The sequence below is a fragment of the Rhamphochromis longiceps genome, linkage group LG18 (genome assembly GCF_057381845.1).
Source record: "Rhamphochromis longiceps isolate RC_006_pf linkage group LG18, R_longiceps_female_GT1.1, whole genome shotgun sequence".
NCBI classification, from domain to species: domain Eukaryota; kingdom Metazoa; phylum Chordata; class Actinopteri; order Cichliformes; family Cichlidae; genus Rhamphochromis; species Rhamphochromis longiceps.
In genome coordinates this window covers 6,650,333-6,676,384 of record NC_140574.1, presented here as the reverse complement: position 1 = coordinate 6,676,384, position 26,052 = coordinate 6,650,333, and the positions used below count along the sequence as shown (strand labels likewise).

The following is a 26,052-nucleotide window of genomic DNA, read 5'->3' as shown; positions in this document are numbered from 1 at the left end:
ATGAAATGCTTTGAGAAGCTGGTCCGCAGACACATCACAGCAGCCCTGCCCCGCAGCCTGGATCCACACCAGTTTGCCTACAGAGCAAACCGATCCACGGAAGACGCTGTAGCCACAGCACTCCATGCTGCATTAACTCACCTGGAAGAGCATGGTAGCTATGTGCGGATGCTCTTCGTGGATTACTGCTCAGCTTTTAACACCATCCTTCCACACAAACTGGTGGCCAAGCTACAAGACCTGGGGCTTCCATACAGCACCTGCATGTGGATCAATAGCTTCCTCTCGGGCCGTAGACAGAGAGTCAGAGTTGGCCATCACACATCCTCAGCCCTGAGTCTCAGCACTGGCTCACCCCAGGGCTGTGTGCTCAGTCCACTGCTCTACTCTCTCTACACACACGACTGCACTCCTCGCCACCACAGCAACATCTTTGTGAAATTTGCAGATGACACCACAGTGGTGGGGCTCATTTCCAAGGGAGACGAGTCTACGTACAGAGACGAGGTGGAGCAGCTGACGTCATGGTGTAAGGCCAATAACCTCCTCCTCAACACTTCAAAAACCAAAGAACTCATAATAGACTTCAGAAGGAAAAAGGCAGAGATCCAACCACTATTCATAAATGGGGACTGTGTAGAAAGGGTGGCAAGCTTCCGCTTCCTGGGAGTCAATATAGAGGAGAACCTTTCCTGGAGTGTGAACACCTCCGAGCTGCTGAAAAAGGCCCAACAGAGACTGTACTTCCTGAGAATTCTCAGGAGGAATAACATCACACAGAGACTGCTGGTGTCCTTCTACAGAGCCACCATTGAGAGTGTTCTAACTTACTGCATATGCATCTGGTACACTAGCTGCACAGGGGCTCAGAGGAAAGCACTCCAAGGGATCATTAACACCGCCCAAAAGATCACTGGCTGCCCTCTCCCCACACTGGAAGTTCTACACAACGCCCACTGTTTTAAAAAGGCCCAAAACATCATAAAAGACACCTCACATCCTGGCCACTCCCTGTTCGAACTGTTGCCCTCAGGCAGACGGTACAGGGCAATCAGAGCAAGGACTAATAGACTCAAACACAGCTGTTATCCAACTGCAATAACACATCTGAATACTACAAAAAAATGTCCATCACGCCACTCTTGTGTTAATCTATGCACGGTCTGAAGCATGTGTGTGGGAATGTATGTGAATGTTTTACTGTTATATCTTATTAGTATTTTAAGTATTCTATCTATTTTATTTATTGAATTTTATTGTTTTATTTATATTTTGATATTGCTAGGGATGATGCAATGATCGGGGACCATTCTTAATTTCGTTTTTCTCATGACAATGACAATAAAGTTTCTGATTCTGATTCTGTAGTAGCATATGGCTGTCATTTAAATACAGTTGAGTTTGCTGTTGATGTAATTTTCTAGGTTTGCGTTCCACCAGAATCACTAACTCAAGAGGGTTTTTATTTCCCTTGAATTCTTTGCAAAGAAGAGAAGATTCAGGTTGCACACAAATGCGCATCTGAACAGTAGGTACTCAGAATGGGGTTTCTAGGGACGTTCACATCACCTACGTGAATTCTACGCCACATTCTGGGTCATCAAGGCCAGAATTTGTAGGCTCTGTTGCGCAATGGATAGTTTGTTTGACTTCTAGTGGAATCCATCAGATGCAATTCAAAGGTTGTGGGTTCGAGTCTCACCAGAGTCACTAATTTAAAGGGGAGAACTATATTGAATGTTCCTGCTACACAAAAATCTTAGTTTCTGACCAGCTCGATTGTAGTCATCCAAACAAAGTGCTTTGGTCAACTGAAAATCTGTTACTACCACCAGGAAATGAAAGCCTCAAGTTTACAAAGCACAGAATCCACACTACTTGTAGTAGCATATGGCTGTCATTTAAATACAGTTGAGTTTGCTGTTGATGAAATTTTCTAGGTTTGCGTTCCACCAGAATCACTAACTCAAGAGGGTTTTTATTTCCCTTGAATTCTTTGCAAAGCAGAGAAGATTCAGGTTGCACACAAATGCGCATCTGAACAGTAGGTACTCAGAATGGGGTTTCTAGGGATGTTCACATCACCAACGTGAGTTCTACGCCACATTCTGGGTCATCAAGTCCAGAATTTGTAGGCTCTGTGGCGCAATGGATAGCGCGTTGGACTTCTAGTGGATCCTTTCAGATGCAATTCAAAGGTTGTGAGTTCAAGTCCCACCAGAGTCGCTAATTTAAAGGAGAGAACTTTATTGAAGGTTCCTGCTACTTCAAAAATCTTAGTTTCTGACCAGCTAGATTGTAGTCATCTAAACAAAGTGCTTTGGTCAACTGAAAATCTGTTACTACCACCAGGAAATGAAAGCCTCAAGTTTACAAAGCACAGAATCCACACTACTTGTAGTAGCATATAGCTGTCCTTTAAATACAGTTGAGTTTGCTGTTGATGTAATTTTCAAGGTTTGCGTTCCACCAGAATCACTAACTCAAGAGGGTTTTTATTTCCCTTGAATTCTTTGCAAAGAAGACAAGATTCAGGTTGCACACAAATGCGCATCTGAACAGTAGGTACTCAGAATGGGGTTTCTAGGGACGTTCACATCACCAACGTGAATTCTACGCCACATTCTGGTCATCAAGTGCAGAATTTGTAGGCTCTGTGGCGCAATGGATAGCGCGTTGGACTTCTAGTGGATCCTTTCAGATGCAATTCAAAGGTTGTGGGTTCGAGTCCCACCAGAGTCACTAATTTAAAGGGGAGAACTTTATTGAAGGTTCCTGCTACAAAAAAATCTTAGTTTCTGACCAGCTCGATTGCAGTCATCTAAACAAAGTGCTTTGGTCAACTGAAAATCTGTTACTACCACCAGGAAAATAAAGCCTCAAGTTTACTAAGCACAGAATCCACAGCACAGAACCTTGAACAAGGGGAAAACCTTGTTCAAGGTTCCTGCTACACCAAAATCTCAGTTTTTTTCCAGCATGAATTTAGTCATTCATTGGGCTTTGTGTATTGTACTTCTAGTGGTTCCCTTCAGATGCAATTCAAAAATTCAAGTTCCACCAGAGTCGCCTTTACACATAATTCTGTGTGACTCCTGCTACGAAAGAAGATTAGGACAAGTGAAAAGACCAATATAACTTGAGGCTTTTGTTGTATTTTTGTTTTCCAAAATTCATCTCTTTCTAAATTCTAGCCACATCTCTTCAACAAAACAGTTTCCTCTACTGGAAAGATTCTGATTCTGATGATGGACCTTTGACCTTTATTATAAAACCTAACAATCTCATATCTGTCTCTAAAACAAACATACTTACCATCTGAACACACTCCATAAGTGGCAGTCGAACAGCCTGGTTGCCAACCAGAGACACGACGCAGGCCGGGGTGTTTGCAGATGCCTCCAGTAATGCTAGCACTGCCTCCACACCCATGCGGCTTGCCTGCAAAGATTAAAGTTCATTCAGAGGGAAGTAATGAGCACAGAACTTTTTTTTTTTTTTTACTTTCACCAATCCATGATATGAGTCTTATTTATTGATTGCTATTTACCAGGATTCTGTCAAACGCTGAGGGTGTTCCACCTCTCTGCACATGGCCCAAGATAGTAACCCTGGTGTCAAAACCCAGGCGGCGCACTACCAGCTGGTTTTGAATAGTAAACATGAATTATTAGTTGGCATAAAGGGCTTAAAAATATATGCCATTCCAGTTAAATACAATATATCTATAAAAAATATTTAGGATTTCACTTTAAAAAATTCCAAATTTCTGAAGACTGTGATCATATTTCTACTAAATATGTAGTGTCAATGTAATATTATATAAAGCAGGATTATATAGCATCTTAAAAATAAACAAGAACATTCGTAGGAACATGCAATAACAAGAAAAGACATGCCAAAAGAAAAAAATAAGAAGGAGAAATCATGCAAAACATCTCCTGTCATGTAATACACATGCAAAGTGAACAGGCATAAAGCAAAATACAGGGTGCAAAGAGAACCGTACAGCTCATCCATAAATGGTTCATAAATGGATATATGAACATTTGTGTAAAAAAGAACGAAATACAACAGCATACAGGACACGAAATGGTGTGTTCCCATGGTGAAGGAAACCAACATCCAAACCACGAAAGACAGTGGCCCATGCTTCTGAGGGAGAATTTGTGGCTCCGTGTATCGGCCAGGCTTCGTGACCGTACTTACATCCTTGATATAATCGGGGGTTATTGATTTGTTGTGGCGATCTATGGCACCCTCGGCTACAATAATAATGTTCAGCCTTTTCTTATCAGCACGATTCTAGAGGGATATAAACAAGCAAAGGCAGTTTAAAACATGACAGAAAATGTTTTGCATTGCCAAAAGCTGGAACCAGTAACGTAGGATAAGTCTGAGCGCTAATTACTGAGAGACCTTTGCGTTTCCAAAGAGCACCAACAGGTTGCCCTTCATCAGCAGACATTTGCCACAATTTGGGAGAAGCTTCATATGTGAAGTTAACTGGTCATGAAAAGCAGTGTGCTGTAGAGATACATCAATAATTTACTTATACTATTGCTGTTAGCCAGCAGGGTTAGTTTAAAGTTGACTGCAGAACCTTCTTTTATTTACAGCTCAGTTTACATGCAGTGTTCACATATTTGGTCCTTTCTCATAAAACATTTCTAAAAGACAATTTTGAATTTGTTGAAAACTTTAAATTTAGGAATTTCTTTTTGTTTGGTAGGCTTTCTCTTTGCTCTTTGCTGTAATTTGGCTGAAATATACATTTAGTGCCATCAACAGTCAATCAGCTGCACTACAGGGTACACTTTATAACACCATATTTCCCTTTTATTTAAAAACTTTTTAAGACATCAGATCATTTTAAACTGTATTTATTCTTTTTAAACTGTATTGCTTTTTGCACTGCAGAGGCTGGTGAGAAACAGTATTTCGTTTCAGGCTGGGTAACACAATATGAAATGACAATAAACTTCTTGAGTTTTGAGTCATTCAATGTCAGTGTCTACTGAGCTAAAGAAACCATGACACCGAAACATGAATGTCTATAATATCACAATGAAACCTTTCCTATGTGTGTGGCATGTGGCAAATGTTTGGATTCAAAACAGAAAGGTTGCTCTGCTGTAGTTTTTCATTTTCATGTTTATATCCACCAGCTGGTCCAGCTTCTGGTTCCCCTCTGTGTCAGTCTGAAACACAGCTCTACTCACATCCTTTACAAAATCAGAGGTAATGTGTTGTCCTTGTCGGTCAGTTGCGCCTTCAGCAACTATGATAATGTTCAACCTGGAACCTCGAGATCGAATCTGGACAATAACAAGAATACTAACCATATGAGACTGACTGGAAAATAAAAAAAACAAAACAATGTTCTTCAGGTCTTCAAATGGTCTGTGATAAACATTAGAATAGTCTTGTGTTTATGTGGTGGCCACATTGGACTGGCAAAGAGTCAAGATGTAATCGAAAGCTCGTGGGGTTGACAGCCACAAGAGTCAGGCTCTACCATATAACTTTCTTAACTAACTGCCATTACAAAACCCAATTTCCTGAGCTACTATTGTTAATGTATGAACAGACTTGAACTGAAAGCAACAGTGACTCAAGCAGACTCTGTGGTACAATGGATAGCGCATTGGATTTCTAGCTAGATCATGTCAGATGCAGTTCAAATCCCACCAGAGCCACTTTATTAAAGTGTGTGGAGAACCTTTGTTATAGACCAAGTGCTGCTACATCTTAGCTACTGGCCAGTGTGATTTTAGTCATCCCAGCACGAAGCATCTTGATCAACTGGGACTGTGTAACCACCAAACTGGTTAGTTATTCAGGTTCACTAAACACAGAATGAACTTTAATGGTAGCCTTTCATGTGTTGCCAGTTGGCAGTTGAGCTCTAATTCAAAGTTTGTAGGTCTTAATCCCATCAGAGGCTGCCATTCAAGGGCCTGTTTTTCTCCAATTCTTCTGCCATTTAGTTTTCAGTCATAACTGCTTTTATGGACTCTAATTTCCAGCTTGAAATTAAATTGAAGTTTACTTATAGGAAGGTTTAAGATTACAATCGAATGATTTGGAGATTCTGGGTTGAGTTTTGCAGGTTTGCTTAATGACCCAACAGCCAGCATTCAGCAGGCTTTGTGGCGCAATGGATAGAGCATTAGACTTCTAATGATTTTCTTCAGATGCAATTCAAAGCTTGTGGGTTCAAGTGCCAACAGAGTCACTTTATTACAGGGGAAAACTATAAAGATTCTCATTATACAAAAAATCTCAAAGGAAACATTAAACTTTCTACTTTAGATGCTTAAAATTAAATCCATGAAAAGGCAGCATGTGAGTCAAGCTGAAACGTGTAAAAATAGAAGCCCTTGTGGCACAACTAATAGTTAAACAGTTCAAATGTGAGTTCGATTTTATAGTGAACGTCGAATTTGAGGGACTCCTGCTTTACTGTGGATATCTGGGGAAGTTTAAAGATGTCTGCTTCCACACACAAGTCACAATTCTGTGGCAAAGACTGGATGAAAACTGGAGAATGGTCCCCTCAGAGCATTGTGAGAAACTGGTAAAATTCTGTGGGTGCTGATGTCCTGACGTACATCAAAGCAAGCACTTCTACACATTATACTAAGTTCTGACAGCTGTAACCTTCCAATATGTCATTTATAAGTTTCTTTATTGTGACAGGGATTACTGTTCTCACTTTTTACACTGTATTTTCAAGAAAATAAAGATTTTTGCTTAATTATTCTAACATATTTTCTGTCATGTAAATCTTTATTAGAAACTTGCTTAGCTAAATTACTTCTGTCCTCCTAGCCAAAGACAGAAAACTATCCACTCTAATTAAAACATAAGCTACTACAGTGAAAACAGTGTGTGTGTGTGTGTATGTGTGTGTTTGTCACCTCGGACAGTTTCTGACACATGTTGTCTTCCCATCCATCTTCAGGAGGCATTTCTGGGATAAAAACCCAGTCTGCTCCACATGCCAGGGCGCTGACCAGGGCCAGATATCTGCACACATACACAATTTATAAAATCATACATTTCAGCTCTCACTAAAGACAGTTCTTTTAGTCTCTTGCTACACTGAAATCTCACTAAAGCCAGAATGCACTCCACTCACTAACCTTATCAGTAGGCCTAAACAGCAGGCTCTGTGGCATAATGGACAGCCCATTGGACTTCCAGTCAACGTGCAATGCAATTCAAAGGTTGTGGGTTCGACTCCGAACAGAGTCGATTTTTCGCCTGTTGTCAATGCTAAATTTTCTGGACCATGGTACATACAATGTATCTGCATAAAATACTACTTTGACATTTTAGCTGGAGTCTGACTCACTTGTCGGTATTTGAACATTCCACATTTATCATTCGACATTTTCAAAGTCTTAAATATGCTTTCTAAAGAATTTGATTACAAGCATATGATTTTGTGGCCACTAAGACTAAGTGGATGTCACGCAATATTATGTATACTGTATGTGTGTGTGGAATAAAAGATGCCTACCCGCAGTGTCTCCCCATGACCTCCAGGACAAACGTCCTCTGGTGGCTATAAAAAAACAAACAGAAATAATGTCAAAAACAAACAAAAAAAGAGCATTTATGCTGAAACTCAGTGGGTTGATCTAAATTTGTTCAGTAGAGGGGGAACTCCAACCTTTACCCTACACTGAAGCATGTAAAAAAAAACCACAGTTTATATCTTTTCTATTAAGACCTCTCTCAGAAATTGTTCACCTCTGGGCAGTGGTCATGATGGCGTCCACCACCTCAATGATCCGATGCAGGGCCGAGTCGGTGCCAATGGTCATGTCAGTGCCGCAGAAGTCATTGTCGATGGAGCCAACCATACCGACGATGTGGAGCTCGGAGTTTCTCTGGGTCGCTTCCTCATCGATCAAACCTAAACAAAAAACAAGGAGGGAGAAAGTTTCCCTTTAAACTTGTAAAAGCAGGGAAGCCTGGTGTTAAAGTTAAAAACAAAACCTCCTGTTGTGAGGAGTCACCTTGCTGCAGGAGCTCCTCCAACAGGCTGCTCCATTCCTCCCTGAACAGGTTGGCCCCAGTCAAGCTTCCGTCTCCACCAATCACACACAGGTTGGTGATGTCACGCTGCACAAGGTTGTGTGCAGCTTTCAGGCGGCCCTCATGGGTACGGAAATCTTTGCAGCGGGCACTCCCGATGACAGTTCCACCCTAAAGTAAACGAACATTACAATAACCTGTCATGATTTTCTTCATTTTTTAAATTTTTTAAAGATTCTTTTGGCTTCTTTTTAGGACATTGTGTCCTCTTAGACTGTATTTTTTCCAGTATCGCTGACCTACGAGATCTTTTATCCCCACTGTTCACTCATCAGTGAAAAGGTCTCCTTGAAATGGTAATGGTAAATGGCCTGCATTTGTATAGCGCTTTTCTAGTCCATAGGACCCCAAAGCGCTTTACACTACATTCAGTCATTCACCCATTCACACACACATTCACACACTGGCAATGGCAAGCTACTTCAGTATCATCAAGCTGCAAGCTAAAAGCATTATTGCCTGTGTCCCTTTGAGTAAAAGTCACTCATGTCCACTATGACAACACGTACCAGCATAAGTACTACAAAGGTTTTCTTACCAAACACTTTTAATGATGCTAAAATGTCTACAGTATTTACAACACACAGTATTTTCCTCAAAGCAGACTGAGTTTGTTTCACTGTTTACAGCCCATTAAGAAGAAATGTGCGGTGTGTGTGAGCTGAACACTGATCTGCTCACCACTTGCAGCATGCTGGAGACGCTTTCCCACTTCGCCTCTTTGATGTTGTCTCCACCGTCCACCATCCCCTGGTAACCCTGAGAAGAGCAATCAGTGTGACAGACATTCACCGGATTGTTGATAACTTGGCAAAAGCTGAAAAAAGTTTTATTTTTTAACTGACAAATGAAGGACAGTGCTCGGTATTTTTAAATTGAACCAAAACTCAATAGGAACTTGAAGACAACCCTGTGGGTCAGGTTGAGCTTTTTTAGGGAACTGCTGTGTTGTGTTCAGGGATTAAAACTGCGAGGCGATGGTCCCAAACCAAAATAAAAGCACTGTGGCACTCAGCTGTTATTACTCACAGCCCAGTGGTTATTTGAAGCTGATGGGGACATGACAGTGTGGCAAGTGAAGGATGAAGCCTGCCCTTTGTAATCCAATTATATCTACACTGAGACCAGATCACGTCTGTCTGCCCCCGTCGTTCATGGCATCATGTCGAGTTAAAATTGCACATACTGTACATCCTCAGGCATTCAATATCGATGACTTTGAGAGACTCAGGAAAGAAGGAGTTACTACAGTTACTATCACTATCAAATCATTATTTCCATCGGCAGCACGTTTAAGTTCAAATACTGTTACAGTAGGTGTGATCTGTGATAGAGCCCAAACAGTAGGCGGCACTTGTCAAAGTAAAATTCACATGAATGCCAGAGCTCAAGGTTTTCCAGTAGAAAATTTATGATCCAGTGGTTTTATGTTGGAGCTGGTCAGAGTACATACTGTATCCAAATCCATGCCCTTGCTTCCAGTAGGTTAAAAACACAAAACGAGCCCATAGTGGGTTCAAATTTCCATGTGGACACAGTTTTAAGTGTCAATACACTCCACTTCAATCAAATGTTCACACACAGACACTCCAAGGGCACCACTTTCATTTTAGTGTGACAAGTGTGGAGGCCAAAAAGACAAAAACAAGGTCACTACCTGTAAAGGGATTAATGGGGAGATCTTAATGACTGAAAAACAAAGGCTTAACGACCAGAGCCATAAACAATGACTGTAGTCAGTGTGGCTGATTTAAGGTAATCTTTTCAAAATAGCACCTAAACAGCATGAAGTGAGGTGAGAAATGCTTAAATCTGTTGGAACAGAACAGCTTTCACAGAACAGCTTAAGGAGACAAAAATGAAGTGGTGGGCTGCCAACACTGTGCAGTTTTTGATATTTATGTGTACAGAGGTTTTTGCAGCTACACTTGGGTGAATTTGAGTGAACAAAATATAATTTGTTTTGCAACAACAGGCAGTAACAGCACAATGACTTGTCTGTGGCATGTTTGCGTTTCTCTTCATGAAACCTGATTTGACACAATGTGGTGAATTTACACCAAAGATTACATCTATGCAACCCTGTAGATGCGATGCATTTAACCCCAATAGAAAAATAAAACAATGAAATTCACATTTTCAGTTTTGAGACTTTGCAGCCACCTGAATGACTCCTTAAGGTCAAATTCAGTTACAAAAGCAGAGCAACATGCAGTCTTGAGTCCTGCTGGCTGTATCACAGACAATCACAGCTCGATAAAAAAGACTCGTCAGTTCTAATTTAGTTCACCGTGTGATGTGACAGACACTGCAGACTCTCCTGGGGCTATGTCTAAAGCCTGAGTCATGCCTCACCTCATGGATGAAGTAGACCTTTGCTCCCACATAGATGCCCATCCGCACGGCAGCCCGGACAGCTGCATTCATACCTGGAAATAGAGAAAAAAAGAGTTTGGGGTTGATACAGAAACAAACAGTGTTTCTCACATATCATGTTTGACAGGTTGGGAAATTAACCATGTCCGTCTGCGGTAAACTGCGAGCCTACCCAGGTTCTTTTTCATGCTGACAAATTGGTCTTAAAGATATTTTTGGTGTCAGCTAATGAAGAACCGCCATGTTTATTAAAACTGCAGCGCAGCGACTAGCAGCAGTTTGACCTTTTCAGAGGATGTGGGAGACACAGAAACTGGAGGTAGAAAGTAGTTAATGTCGGTCTTATTCTAAGGTGCTTTTGACATTTAAGAAATTAGATCTGTCAGTGAACTAAATAAACGATGTTTCCATAAATGTGATTGTATAAGCAGCAGCACAAACAGGGCGTGGCAGAAAGCTAGACAGACCAGCAGATAACAGGAGCGGTAAACGCCATCGAAAAAACAGGGAGACAGGGAGAGGAGACTGCAAGTGAGAATCCCTCTGAGGATTTTGTGTCAAAACATAGAAGGGTCTGAAAGAGCACTTAGTGAAATTAGAGACAGAACAAAACATAAACCTTGAGCTAAGTCTGGTGTCACAGTGAAGGTGCAGTTTTACATCACCGAAGACTCCCATAAAAGCACGATGACGAGAAATATCTGATGTGTAAAAACGCTGAGAGAAGGAATAAAGGTGGTATTGATGTTACTTTGATTCTGTGTCGCAACCTGCATACAGAATAAGAGCTGTAATAAAACTTTAATGATCCTAACGCTAGGTGTAATAAGAGAACCTGAAAAAAAGAAACAAGCTCTACGTATCAGCCTGGGCTGAAAATAACAAATCCATCTTCCACTGTTTCATCTTTGAATTTTGACTTATCAGTGAACTGATTATTTACCAAATTAAAGGTAAGATAAGCTAAGATAGACTTTATTTGTCTCAGAAATGGGTAATTTACAATTATCTTATCTTATCTTAATAATAAACAGTTTTAAGTTATTCTGAAAAAGACATCCAATCAACAAGACGCTGAATCAGCTGACTCTTGGCTTTTTATGCCATTAACACGTGAAGTGGCTGAATCATTATCGTAATTGCTATTGATTATTTCTTCTTTCCATCAGCTAATCAATCAATCTAATAGGGTCAGTGCATAGCAATTAATAAAGAGCACAGAGAACATAGATGACTGGTAAAAAAAGAAAAGGTCACTTTAAAAATTCAAAATAGGGATAAAGAATTAATTAGCCATTTATGGAAAAGCATTGGAATGACGAGCATGTTAGATCTCAGTGAGCCCAGTTTGGTGAGGCATTGCATGCATCCCAGAATTTAGCCCAGCAAGCACAAGCTACCACGCTCTGCCAACTTAACCACCTCGCCAAATTTCTTCCCACACCACATGGAGTAAACAACCCATCCCTTTTACTGGCCCTTGTCTGCAGAATGCGTATGGGATGGGTCTACTCCTTGGATGACTATGTCACGATTTTGGCATTACTACAAGAGCTCAATTCACTAAGCTTGGCAGAGCCAACGGGGCCATGGCAAAAGGCCAGAGCGAAACAACAAAGGCTTAGCTGGGGGAAACAAAGTTGAACATGAACTCTTCTGGAAAGGCATTGCAATCAGTCAAATGTGTGCAATCATACATTTTTTGCAGATAACTATAAACAAAGTTTTCTGTTTACCTTGCAATGATTGCAACAGACAGAAATAATGGTTTAAGTGGCAGCCACTGCATGGGCAATCAGCTTTAGATAGAGAAGCACTGATGAACAGGCTGACATCAGCCTTGTTGACTGATATCAGGCTATTAGCAAATAAGATAACAGTGTCAGTGTCAGTGGCTAATATCGATCTCTCAAGTCACATCATTTTGTGTTTGATGAATGTTCAAATATAATTTGGTAAACAAAGCAAACTAATAAAATAAACGTATTAATAATGTATAAAAATACTGTATCTCAAAACTATCATATGCAGGAAGACTTTAACTGATCAAGCACACACATCCATACATATGCAATAATACAATATGCAATAATACTAAGTGCAATAATCCTTTCTGTTATCGTTGTATTTTTACTCAGTTGTATATAGTATTTGTATTTGTATTCTATTTTTTATCTTATTGTATATTTATTTTATTTTATTCTACTGTATATAGTATTTTATTTTATTCTATTCTGTACAGTTGTGTACTGTATTTATTCTTATTGTATTCTAATTTTTGCCTCATAACTTTTGCACTGTCCACTTCCTGCTGTGACAAAACAAATTTCCCACGTGTGGGACTAATAAAGGTTATCTTATCTTATCTTATCTTAACTTATCTTATCTTATCTTAATTCAGACAAGGACTGTTTGTATTAATGAGGGGTTTTCAAGGGTTTCTTATGATCCAAATATTCATAAACTCACTTTTCTGTCAGTGGATAACTCAATAAATCAATAGCTGCCTGCAATTTTCTGATAAGAGACTAAAAATATCTCTTTTCTAATCTTTGTTTTTGTTTTCCTCACTTCTCTTATTTATGATCATTAACTACCTCTTTTATGTAAAATAATTAATTATCTTGCCCTTTACCAAAACTACTCCTGCTGACCTAGAGGAAGTAGCAACAGCATTATAAGGCAGGTGACATCTAAGACAAATGCACTACGGGGTGGGGGTTGGGTGGGGGAGTCACCGTGCTGTCAGCACTCGTTAGCAAACACTGAACAGGCTGAAACCACATCCAGGCCTCCATACTGTGTTTCTTTTTGTGTTGGAGCTAGTGTTGCTAATAGACCTGCAAAGTGCTGATTGGTCAGAGGGGACCTGGCAAATGAGTAAAATTGAGCTGAATTGTGTGATACTATAATTGAGTTTTACAAAATTAGAAAGAAAAAAATAATAAGGATTTCACAGACAGATAAGAGCGATCAGCGACCGTGAGTACATCTCATTTATCATCTCATGTATGTGTGTGTGAGTGTGTGTGTCGTGTCCCAGCTGAGCTCTTGGATTAAATCACAAATCATGAAATGCTGTTAGTATTTCCTCCCAGACTGCTGCAATGACTAAACATCTCCAGCTCAGTCTGGGCATGTATTCTCCGCAGCGGTCGGGAAATCTGCCTTGGCAAAAATTTGTCATTGCACATGAAGCACCGATGTTCCTGTGAGTTCAGAAAACTGTAAAGTTTGCTAAATGAAAGTCTGAAAAATAGCCTGAAATATTTCACAAAACTACCGATTGTTTCTGCTTTTAAGAAAGAGGGAATTTTTATTAAGTAACACTAAAAGAGGCCTATCAGCCATATTTCTAGCTCTGTGTTTTTTTTTCTTAGTCTCTATTAGAAACGCTTTGCTTCAATTACAGTTTACATATTCTTTATATGGCTTAATCTGAACCTTGGTGAAGATCCTCAGTTCATCCACTGTCTGAAACACAGAAGGTTTGACTGGAAATAAGGAAAAGCATAAAGATCCTCTTTAATGATTCTTAAAACGTTAGCATTACACTGTCTTACATTATAACAGTACCATGCAGTTACAGTTCATTTCTTTGGTTTGTATTTGTTTTGTATTTTTTAATTTTTAATGTCTGGGTAGTAAAAATATACACATTCAGAAGAAATGTTAAATGGAACCAGTGCTCATAGACATCAGAAACTTTGTCCACATGTGATTATTATATCACAACAAACCTAATTATTCTTGGTGACAATGGCAAGCGGGGAAAAAACCTCCTTAAAGACACTCGAGGCTGTTAAAGGCTTCCACTGCAGAGAGATTCTCCAGGAAAGGCATTCAAAAGCTAGTCCTGCTATCGTTTGACCCTGGTGAGTGGGACTGTGTGCGCATCATTTTCACGCCCCGGGAACAATGTCCAAGTGTAGTTATAATTAAATCTCAGCTGCTGCCAGGAGTATGCGCTCCTACACATAGTTCCTACAGAGCAGGCCCGGCCCTAACCAATCTGGCGCCCTAGGCAAGATTTTAGGTGGCGCCCCCCTACATCGGCAGTGTAGTGTATGTACTCACAAGAAACCGAATAGCTTTGTCTTTGACCTTCTTTTTTTTTTACTTAAAGAAAGCAAATTCACAATCAGAATAATTAACAAGATAAAAAAAGATATGAATAAATAAATGAATACAAAAAATAAAAAATGAATATATGAAATACAATAAATTTTACATACATAAACACAATAAAACGTGTCAACAAGTTGGATAAAATAAATTAAAAATACAATATAAATAAGGCAACAGGAAGACCGCTTGATGCTGCTGCATCATGGCTGGGTTGTGCTGCTGATGCTGCATCACTGGTGGGTTGTGCTGCTGAAGTGGAGGCAGCAGCGGTAGATGTGGTAGATGGCCCAGGGGTGGGATTTAGAAACTTCAACAGTGCATCTGAAGACAGGAGTATGTGACACCACTGAGTATTAAAGTCTAATAATAAAAACATGATTCCAGGAATAAAATGAAATGATATAATATAAATGAAAAACCAAAGAGATATATATATGATGTTAACTGATATGCAGATTAGATTAGATTCAATTTATTGTCATCATTACAGTGAAATGCTGAATAGCAGAATGCAAAGTAACAGTATAATATCATATGAGAATGTTATGTTATGATTATCTTTGACCGAATCACAGCAGTGCTCATATTAAAAAACAGCATTCCCTCTCATGTGATATTGCTTAATTAACATTAATGATGTGCACTTTAACAACTAGGCTTACAACTGTAATATATACAGGGGTGGAAAAGTGACTATTACCTGCAGGGTAAACGTTAGCTAACCAGAAGGCAATAACAATGTAAACAAAAAACACCTGCTTAAAAGATGAATACAAATGAGGAATGGTGGGAAAGGTGGGAGTACTGTAATTACCTAACGTTACATTATTATTTTCCATAACAATTTAGCCCCCTCCACAATATTAACTGACGTTAAAACAGTTAACTAGCTATTTATTGATTAGCAATTAGCGAATCATGTAACATTAGCTTAATGCTAAAAATTTAGGTTACTATCACATTCAGACAAATAATTTCATGTAGGCTAACGTTACCTACCTCTGTCTTTTTCTCGTTTCTCCTCCTCTTCTTTTCTCTTTTTTCTTCCCTGGCCACCTGACAGTTTTGGCCGTTTTGATATCTTGTGTTGATTTTTTGATGTGGTGACGTCCAAAAGGAACCATGATACCGGGAGGGAGGGGGCGCACCGTGCGGGGAGGGGGGGGCGTAATGTTGTAACAAATAATGTTTCTATTAAATAAGCTTTACTTTGCATTTTAATTAACGTGGGATTATTTTTTGTATTTAGAATTAATAGTACCAACTTTTTTTTTTTTTTTCAACATTTATGGCACTGGCGTGGCGCCCCCTGATGGACGGCGCCCTTAGCATTTGCCTATACGGCCTATGCCACGGGCCGGCCCTGCTACAGAGGCTGGCTCTATTACATTCTACACAGGTGCTCATGTGCTGCCTTCTGCTGCAGAGACAACTGAGAAACGAAATATTCATCCACTCATAGAGGAGCCTATAGGCACCGTGTGTTATGTAACAGCCTGGCTCAAAGGCAACAATGGCTCTGCTGCTGCACTGCACGCATAGAGCCGATACTACACTCCAATATCGATATATAGAAGTCCAATAAATACACTCTAGTGCTGTTTCTGGAACATCACATGAATGAATGGTGACGCTATTAGACACATAAAAATACCAAAATCACTGTTTCACCTTTTTTTTTTTTTAAAAATGTTCCACTTATATTAGGCTGTCGTCATAGAACCTAATTTTACGGATAAAATGACATCCACACACAGTAACAGTAACTTATTTACGTTTCCTTTGCACATTGCACATCACAGCACACCAGCTCGCCCTCACGTAGGCGACTCAACCCTTCGTGACTTCCGGATGACTACAGTGACTCAAGGACAAAGGAAGTCACTGCAGGTCTCTTTCAAAATTAAGGCCCTGCTGCGGAAAGGGGAGGGGAAACCCTTTACTGTGAAAGGTTACGCCGGAAGACGAGTAATTTAGTCTGGCTTCTTCACGGTGGTCCTCCTCACGACTCATCTTCAGTGACACAATACGTGTATTTCTGCTGAAACATGACCCTTTTTTTAAATGAGGGGAAGTTGCAAAAATCATAGTTAATATAAAGAAATAAGATGACATTTAATGGCGTTGTCAACTTTTGCCTGAACCGATAAATTATAGGGATTTTAATGATAACAATAATAAGAATAAGAATAAGAATTTCCATCACGAGCTGTGGACTTCATGCTTTTCCACCAAAAGCAGTGGCGAAACCTGACTGAGTGCACACCACAGTGTATAGCACTGTCAGCTTTGGGCTGCTGTTTACATCATACGTGTGCCATTGGACGCGCACAGGGACGCAGGACACAGGCAATCAATACAGGAACACAGTCCATATAGATTCTGCAGTGGTGCAGAATGCATGATAAGGAGAGCGACTCCCCACGTAAGAGGATTCAATTATTTAATTACCGCGAACACTTGTTGATTTCGTTGCAGCTTTCCAAACTGGCCCCCTCATCCCTGCTGCATATCTTTTTCCAGCAGGTCGTGATTACTATAACTATTTCATACCTCCTCAAGCGGTTATAAATAGTCTACTGCAGCATCCATGGAAAAATGTGTAAGACAAGGGTTTCAGAGCAGCTGTTGCGTAATAGTCGCTGTGATTTGCTTAATACCTTGTAAATAATGGGTATCAAGAAAAAATAAATATATACAAGGCAAATAAAATGCATTATTTATTTTTTCATGTAATTATGCACCTTGATTGACCACCACGCTTTTTGACAAGCTTGGAGGGGATACATCCATTGTCGGACAGGCCTCTAGCTAACATATTTCTCCAAATCTCCACAAAGAGGTAGGGAGTAAAATTAACCCTACAACCAGACTAGGGGAAGAACCGCTTATACTTAAAGTAGCCTAACTCTGGCAGTGCGTGCCACTACCACGTCAGCCTCAGTAAACACGTCTGATAGCATATTTTAAGAGAGGAGTTTATTCTCCTGGTGCTTTCTCGGCAGCACTTTTACGCGAAATTATCTATTTTCATTAGGGCAGGAGCGCCGTCCGATAATGGAACCTCACTAAGTTACCTTGGGCATCTCCGCCGCTGGTCAACACTGCGATGGATTTACCAGCGCCGGATAGATTCTCAAAGAATTTCCGGGTGTCCTGTCGCTTTGGTGCCGATGCGCCAGCCATCTCTGTCTCCTTGGCCCCCGTCACCTGTTAAATAAAAATGTTAGATTTACTCTTCTACAAGCAGCGACCAGTAATACTGTCAATAACCGTGACAGGGGAACTACTGGAGGACTGCAGTGGTTACCGCCCTCTTTCTCATCATACACACCCCCTCTGCAGAGGTCCTACATTTAGTGAGGTGAGTCACTGCATGGCGGTTTCGGTGGCGCAGTGGGGTCAAGTGTCAAGTTCTGGGGTCAAAACGAGGCCATTTGGCCTTTCAAAGAGCGAAACTGCCCTGAAGCCATTAATTGCTCAGCCCTTTCACTGAAATCCATCCAGCCTTCCTGTGTGGTGATGAGTCACAGTGAAAATGCGCAGGAAGTTAAGTTTTTCTACATCTAAATCATTATGACAAATTATTACTTTGTTACAGAAATTTGAAGGTTTTGTGCCTTTCGCTGATCTGCAGTTTATATAATGTTTACAGCTTGTACCTAAAAGAGTGGCCAGTGAGTCTGTCTTTATGATTCTCCTAATTCTTCATGCATGGAAGATGCTAAAAAAGATGCTGGACACAATCCTTTTGGTTCAAATTGACACGATAGCATCACACAGTTACTGCTGATTTATAGACACCCAAACAATGCTTATCTCTGTTCCAACACATCCCAAAGGCGCTCTATTGAATCTGGTCATGGGTACACTGTGAGTTGGACATGATCACCAACAATATTCTAGTAGGTTGTGTCATTTACACAATGCTCAGTTGATACTAAGGGGCCAAAAGTGTGCCCCCCCCCCCCCCCCCAACATATCATTACAACACCACCATTAATACAAGAATACAAGGCAGAAATAATCCATGCTTTCATGTTGTGAAAGTCAAATTGTGCTGTACCAAGCAAAAGTAGAAATCCTGATACATCAGACCAGGGAATGTTTTTTTCCCATTCATCTGTTGTTGGGTTGAGCCCACGTCGGGCTGTTGGAGGCCTTAAAAAGAGTGAAAATTGCCATGAATCCATTAATTGCTCGACCCTTTCACTGAAATTCAACAACAAATATGCTTCATGAAAAACCTCAGATATAGTGTGTTTGTTTGTTGTAGCATCAGGACACACCCAACCAAACATTATTATTTCATTGACTGACTTGTCTTAATATTACAACCTTTAAATAAATAACGAGTAACCCAGTGTTCCTCATTTCTCAAACTTATTTCCAGGATTCTCAAGCAACTTAAAGAAGTCCAGACGCTTTTCTTTCCAAGCTCCTTAGGGTGGCTGTAGCTCAGGTGGCAGAGCAAGTCAGCCACTAATCAGAAGGTCGGTGGTTCGATCCCAGGCTGCCTCCGGGCTGCATGTCAAATATCCTTGGGCAAGATACTAACCCCATGTTTGCCTACTGGTGGTGGTCAGAGGGCCCGGTGGCCCCTGTGTCCGGCAGCCTCGCCTCTGTCAGTGCGCCCCAGGGCAGCTGTGGCTACAATGTAGCTTGCCATCGCCAATGGGTGAATGACTGAACGTAGTGTAAAGCGCTTTGGGGTCCTATGGACTAGAAAAGCGCTATACAAATGCAGGCCATTTACAATGAGTAACCCGTTTATAAATGCTATATTTTTTTGTGGCATTAACTGGGACGCTGTAACAACCCAACATAAATTATTCAACTTAAATTCTGCTCTTAAAAGCTCATTTCCACTTTACTGTCTGGGAGAAACAGCAGAGTGATGCATCGTCGCTTTTTTCCTCCCTTCTTTGGCGCTCGCGAGCCGCTCTTAGAAACCAAAGCCAAAGCCAGTCTGTCTGACTGACAGCTTGGTCCACCAATAGGAACCCAGATCACGTCCCATGGAAAATTCCAACCAATTATAGCCAGGAATATGCGCCTTCATTCGGGAAATAAGAGACTTTGAGCAATAATTCATAAATTCCTTTGTAATCCAAACACTAAAAACGTGGAGTATTACAAAAGCGTGAACATTTTACATAACGTAACACCAGCAGATTAGATTATTAGAAGAGAAAATATCTAACGGCAGCACCAGAGAATAAACAGTTACAAATCCTGTCGTTGCTTAATATTCTCATGTCATCCTATAGGAGCCGTGTTTTTTAAGGATCATTCCCTACATCATCATTTTGAATTTCAGACATTTGGAAATAACAAAAATATTTCTAATCCAATCATAAAAACGCTGCAGATAGAATTGGTGACCTTTCACGAATCCCATGACCTTGAGTAATCCTCTGTATGCTATTGGCTTTATCTACTCAAGCCCCACGTGACTTCTCACACTTGTTGCCAGCCACATTTCATAATATTAGATTCATGACAAAAACATTTATCTGAAGGTATGCTGGAGCAGTTTTCATATCTATACTGGTGGACAGAAGGCAGTGCCTGCTGCTGCCTGATTAGATTTGAAGGGCCACACAGAGTGCACCGGTCTCTGGACCAGTTCCAAGTGTCCCTGTGCAGAAAACAAAAGAGCCTTACGAAGGCAGGGTGTGTGTGCCGTTGTGACATTTTTGCTGTTCCTCACTTGTCCGAACTTAAATAGGGAACCACTCTGGATGCCACATGATTCTCGGATGTGTCACACAGTTGCACGGCCAAACTATTTCCTGTGTTACCCTCAGCATGTCAGATATACGAGAATAAACAAACTGCAAACTGAAACTAAAAACTGACACTTTAAAAGTAAATGTCAGTGGAATTTTAACAGTGTCTGATCATTGATTAGTGGGGTGTGCGGGGCTCGGGGGAAGGGGAATTTTCCCAGGATATTAACAGGTGAGGAGAAAGGTCTTTGGGCCATGGAAAGGGATCATAAGTCAGCACTATTTCAAGGCACTTCGGGTATCCATCAATCATGCAGAGGCTACGCACCACCCACATTTTAAAGCACATTTATCCCACATAACTTACATTTATTAACGTTTTGTTGTGGTGTTAAGGTTAAATATAAAGTATATAAAGACTGGGATTCCCTGGGACCGCACAAGTCACTTTATGGATGAAATTGAAACAAAGACACAGCTCAGTTCAGTAAAAATAATTTATTTACAGTGGCATGAATCATAAATTAACAAGCAGCATTGGCAAAAGCAACATTAGAGTCGACAGCTTGCATAAAAATGTGTGAACGTCCGGACTTCTACATAAGAAAATAATTAATGAACTGTATGCACTGGACTGTGTCACAGCTGAGATGTTAAATCACAGTAGAGAGGGTACTTCAAATAGCGATGAGAAAAATATTCTTCGACACATGCATTCTCCTTCTGTTTTGCTCTAATTTACCACTGCGTAGTTATCAGGATGTCAGACACATTTCATAAGTGGAAAGAAAGAACCCAAGAAAATCAGAGCAAGTAACTTCCTTAAATGACTCTTAGAGGGGAAGTGAGTCAATTTACTGACATTAGAGAAGAAAGGGGAGGCAAAAATGTGTTAGGGTTGACCCAGAAGCTTTACTCAGGGGTTATTTTACCAGTGACAGAGATTACTCTTCGACTGGTTCTTTTAAACATCCCCAAAACTTAAAACCCACAAGAAGTAAGACGTTTCTTGCATGACCAAGGTCGCGTAAGTACATTTAAAACACGTGACTTTGGCGCCACCTTCTGGTAGAATCACAAAATACATCCATAACAGACCAGTTGATCCTGTCCTAACCTTTTGAATCAAAATAAAAAGAAAGAAAAAAATATAATGGCCATAATTACAAAGAAGGTAAAATCACATCAAATATTAAACTATCTTAAATGAACAAAAAAAACCCCTCAATTTAGTTAAATGGTAAAAAAAAAAAAGGATCTTAGATTTCTTATATTACCCTCATATATAAGAATAAGTTTATCCAAAAGGGAAATTCATATGTCTGACGTATGTCATCTGGTATATGACTGTTCTATTACAGAGGTTATCGATTCCTGTTCTGATTCCCAGGGTTTAAATTATGCTGGTGTCTCTTATTTACAGGTAAGGTGTCCTTTGGTGTCTGATGCATGGCTTTATGTCATCAGGGCCACTGACCGGTCACTTCCAACATGTGAAGGGTGCGTTTTAACAGAAACCACAATCTTTTTTCTAAAGCTAACTGAAAAAATAACCAAACATAACTAAATAGTTTTTAGTGGCTAAATCCTATCGAGCAGTCTTTAGTGGCTATGTCTAAACCAGTGAATGAAAGCCAAATTTCAAAGACAAAACAAACAGCAGGGGAAAACAAGTCCTGACACAAACCCCGATCTGCAGGCTGACAAACATGCATTTTGTAAAATTGTACATTTTGTGCGTAAAGCTGAAACACAGGTGGTGCTATGTAAAACCCCCAAGATGGGAACTCTTCACACTGAGCCTCCACCCCAAATATTTCTCAAGCACAGAGAACTGAAAAGTGTCAGATCTTATAAAGCGGAAGTTAAAATTTGCCCAATTTCAGACTAAATCGTTCTCACACTACTGTTTGTGCTGAGACAATTTCAAAAACAATGCCAGCTTTTTCTTTTTGGGGGGGAAGTTGAAGATAAAGTTGCTAAAAAGTAAGCTCGGTGTGAACAGATACTCATATGGAAACTTAACACTTCCGACAAATCATTCGAAATAATATCCAGTTCCACAAGTAGGTTTTTGTTTTGTTTTTTTAATATTGGCAAATATTGAACTTTGTCAGCTATGAAAGGCAGAAATGATGCCTTTCTTGAATAGAAACATGGCCCTGCATTAGAATTACTTCAGTAATTCTTGGGCCACAGTAGCTCAATGTGCTTAACTGGGCGTGCTAAAAATGTAAAAAACACTTAATACCCATTAAAACCAAAAACAATGTTAGTCAGGTTAGATACCAGTACAGTGCAACCATAAATAACCATTTTGTTCTGAGTGACAACCTGTGCAGGCTCACGTCACACGAGGAAATCAAACATTAGCAGTTACTGTAGGTGGTCGTTCATCCCTCAACGTGTGACATTCGGATACTCATGGCTTACAGTTCATCATCAGTTCATCAACATTTTTGGGGCTAAAAAGTTAGGATGTGGAAACAAAGTGAGAAGCGCTACAGTGAAATTCATTTCAGTGTTACAGTGTGTATTTTCACATACTCTCAATCATATTGTCATTGTTAGAGTATCAGATCATATACAGACCAAGAAGTCTAGAAACACATGTTGCCAGTTACAGTCAGTTTTGTTCACAATTACAAGCTCACACGCACGAAACAGCACCTAAATGAACAGTACCTTGCAAAGTGATTGAATCAAAATGGAAAATAAAAGTCCAGTCTATAGAAATTTAGATTGAAAACATTATAACTTTGTGAAACGGACAAAGTAATTTAGCTCTAGTTCTTCATTTACGTAAGGATTTATCCTTGGCGCAAAAAATGTTTGCATTGTTTACCAATACATACAGTATGGAGACTTAAAGATGACAACTTTAACCACAGAAACCCAACCCAAGATTCAGCTACACACCTGCAGTGCAAGACACATTCTGGCAGGCTACAAGGTCGCGATCTTGAAGGGTCATTTCAGAATGAGCTGCAGTAGCGTCGAGATTTTTTCTTTTTTTACTTTTACACATTTTTCTTTTCATTTAGAGGCAAAGCTGCATTAGAGGCAGAAATAAGCTCACTGGTTAAATCTCAGCGGGGAAAAGTATTTCTGACAAGAATGGTCTGAAAAAAGTAATGTGCTCAAAATAACAATAGCGTTATTTTCAATGCTAATGCTAACATTTAGCCACGTGACACCATTCTAATTTAAGATGTTATAACGCTAATACTGGCCAATTGGTTTTTTTTGTACCAAAACCCTTGTTAGTCCAGGAAAACAAAGTTACTGAAAACTAAGATCTTAAAGCTAGAAAAAGAAATTATTATTATTGCTACTTAAGTGGAAAGCTAAATAGGTTAGCTAGTTTGTCAAAATAGCTTTAGGATTCTAGCAATAGCTTGTGATTTTGTAGCTGGGAAAGCTAAAGGGCTAGCCTGCAAACAGGGCAGAAAAGTGAATAAACTTTCACTTTAAGTGCTTCTTTAGCTTCATCTACTGATGCTCATTTAACCAACAAAATATTTCTGCTCTCATTTTTTGTTGAACTAAACTCCGAGCTGCTGCTTTACAATACCACTTGGGGCAAAAAAGGATATTAAAAATCTATGTACACTATCTATACACATTCACTTTCATTCAAAAAGTCATTAAATGGGGAGACAGGTCCCCTGTAACTACAGCAGTTGAAATATATTAATTTTAAATCGACATCAACATGTACCATTTGAGAGAATTTTTTTATTCTTGATATTCTTGATTGTTTTCTTTTGTTTTTTGTCATAGAAAGAATCTCTAAATCTTCTTTAAAACTATAAATAACCATAAAATATCTTTCATAAACCTTCTCATTGTCATTTTCACTTAGGCTCCAAAACCGAACCATAAAAGATATAATCCAGAGGCTTCATTTATACTCATCATCCTGCCACTTATGTTTCAGTTTCACACACGCACACACAAGAAACTTAATCCATCATAGTTACCTCAGAGACTCATAAAAAACTCTGGTAATACACTGATCTGACCAGAGGACATTCAAACAGCAAACACTGTGTGTGTGACTGTGTTAACTTGGGCAACTTGGGACCAATAACCTCCACACAAATTTTAATTCAGCAAGTTGCAAATTACCTATTTTTTTAAATGGTGCTCTATGTAGCATTTTCATTATAGACAAGCTTCTTCTCTTTTTGGACATGTTTAGTACTTGCCCCCAATTTAAGGAAGTATAATAAAAAGTGAAAATTACAGCATGACTTTGCATTTTTTTAACTAAAGTGTCAAAATGTGCAAGGAATAAGTTTGTTGCTTGCTCTATCCAACTCCAGCTCAACAAAGCATGCTGAAAAATGCTAGAGGTGGAGAAGTTTACCTCGTTTCTTGATGGCAATTCAAATAATATCTCCTAATGAACCCTGAATGTGCTACCGGTGTCTGATTACATACTATTACTGTTGAAACCCTCACAACATCCGTTTTAATTGTAGAGGAAATCCGGGGATATTTCAGGAATACTGAATATCATAGGTATTGAAATCAATTTTAAGATGTAAAGGTTGTAGAAATACAACCTTTACGCCTGTTTACAGCTGTATGTGCTTTTCTTTCCCTCCTTGTAAATTTACGTCCCCCCAAAAACGCACACACACTCACATTTTCTCATTTCTAGATATAACCTCCTTATCCAAACTTCTTTTTAAACTATAAGAAAAACAAAGCTTGAAAACCTTTTTAAAAATGCTACACAGAACACCTTTCAGTACTTTTATTAACTATTTTTTAGAAAAATTCTGTTTTAAAAGTCCTCTTAAGTGTTTGATTACTGTGAATACAGTGTTTGATTTGACTACAGCTTACAGATACATACCACATGTTGATTAGCTGATATCAATCAAAGAATAAGTTACATTGAAAACCTAAAAACCACAAATAGCTGGGGGTTTTCAGGATTATCCTCATGTTGGGCATTTGCTGTCAGGATGGTTCAGATGGCAGTTTCCCTGTAATGTCAGACTTTTTCTTGCATAAAATGTTAAGCAATGACTAAACCCACTGTGAATGTAGTCCTGAAGTTTGCACATGTCTCGGTTGTCCTCACGCTATAGAGCCTCTGAGTTGCCTGGTGCGACAGAGGGGCAGTGTTCTCATCAAGTCCTTCATACGTCTCTGTGAGCTGAGCTGAATGGGTGTCAGTGTTTTTGCATGGATTCCCTCACTGCTCGTCTCAACTGCAGCCTGGGGTCAGCAAAAATTCTGTAGAAGACAGAAAATCATCAAGGTAATTTAAATTACAGTCACTCTGATAACAAAGAACTGAACTGAGTTTTCTGCACTCATAAGTGGTTTCCAAGTGCTGATTACAAAAGATCAATAAAAGGGTAACAAATGATGTATCAGTTTAATAAACAAGGACCATCTGATCATTTGAATGCTTTCAACATTTTAAGATCTCTACTTGTTCTGGGGGAAGAACTTCAAATGCATTTCAATTTAAGTCTTTATGTTATTACAGACTTTTACTCCACAGAATCAAAACCAATCATGTAACCAAAAACAAAACAAAAACTGATTTTTCACCCACACCTTATATCTCATTTTCAGCCATTAAAGGCTTCCAGTGCACATTTTAAACACAAATTAATGAATTTAAATCTAAAGACTGAAAGCGGGGCAATACCAAGCTAAGGATGGCAAAATCTGAGCCTAG

General features: G+C 39.6%; 2 protein-coding genes and 2 non-coding genes across 11 annotated transcripts in view; 2 read left to right on the top strand and 2 right to left on the bottom strand.

The window, feature by feature from the left end:
- The window catches only part of LOC146647603 (ATP-dependent 6-phosphofructokinase, platelet type-like), a 57,270-nt gene extending 39,372 nt beyond the window's left edge, over positions 1 to 17,898 (bottom strand). For 3 of the 5 annotated variants that reach the window (XM_085388435.1, XM_085388431.1, XM_085388432.1), the window contains exons 1-10: positions 17,691 to 17,898; positions 10,465 to 10,538; positions 8,791 to 8,868; positions 8,031 to 8,220; positions 7,762 to 7,927; positions 7,529 to 7,573; positions 6,924 to 7,032; positions 4,210 to 4,305; positions 3,551 to 3,643; positions 3,316 to 3,441 (exon numbers count right to left, since the gene is read on the bottom strand). In XM_085388435.1, the coding sequence (XP_085244561.1) occupies positions 3,316 to 3,441; positions 3,551 to 3,643; positions 4,210 to 4,305; positions 6,924 to 7,032; positions 7,529 to 7,573; positions 7,762 to 7,927; positions 8,031 to 8,220; positions 8,791 to 8,868; positions 10,465 to 10,538; positions 17,691 to 17,799 (1,086 nt within the window). In that variant the 5' untranslated portion in view covers positions 17,800 to 17,898. Of the gene's footprint in view, positions 1 to 3,315; positions 3,442 to 3,550; positions 3,644 to 4,209; positions 4,306 to 5,222; positions 5,319 to 6,923; positions 7,033 to 7,528; positions 7,574 to 7,761; positions 7,928 to 8,030; positions 8,221 to 8,790; positions 8,869 to 10,464; positions 10,539 to 17,690 lie in introns of all 5 variants that reach the window. The other 2 variants (XM_085388434.1, XM_085388433.1) reach the window with 1 other exon arrangement.
- On the top strand, positions 2,135 to 2,226 carry trnar-ucu (transfer RNA arginine (anticodon UCU)). The gene is given in 2 exon segments: positions 2,135 to 2,171; positions 2,191 to 2,226. It is a non-coding gene; the product is annotated as a tRNA-Arg (tRNA).
- Positions 2,651 to 2,742, top strand: trnar-ucu (transfer RNA arginine (anticodon UCU)). The gene is given in 2 exon segments: positions 2,651 to 2,687; positions 2,707 to 2,742. It is a non-coding gene; the product is annotated as a tRNA-Arg (tRNA).
- A 2,926-nt stretch (positions 17,899 to 20,824) lies between the features above and the next one.
- The window catches only part of LOC146647602 (nuclear receptor coactivator 2-like), a 56,747-nt gene continuing 51,519 nt past the window's right edge, over positions 20,825 to 26,052 (bottom strand). For all 4 annotated transcript variants that reach the window (XM_085388297.1, XM_085388301.1, XM_085388300.1 and 1 more), the window contains one exon: positions 20,825 to 25,598. In XM_085388297.1, coding sequence (XP_085244423.1) covers positions 25,587 to 25,598 — 12 coding nt within the window. In that variant the 3' untranslated portion in view covers positions 20,825 to 25,586. The remainder of the gene's footprint in view (positions 25,599 to 26,052) is intronic.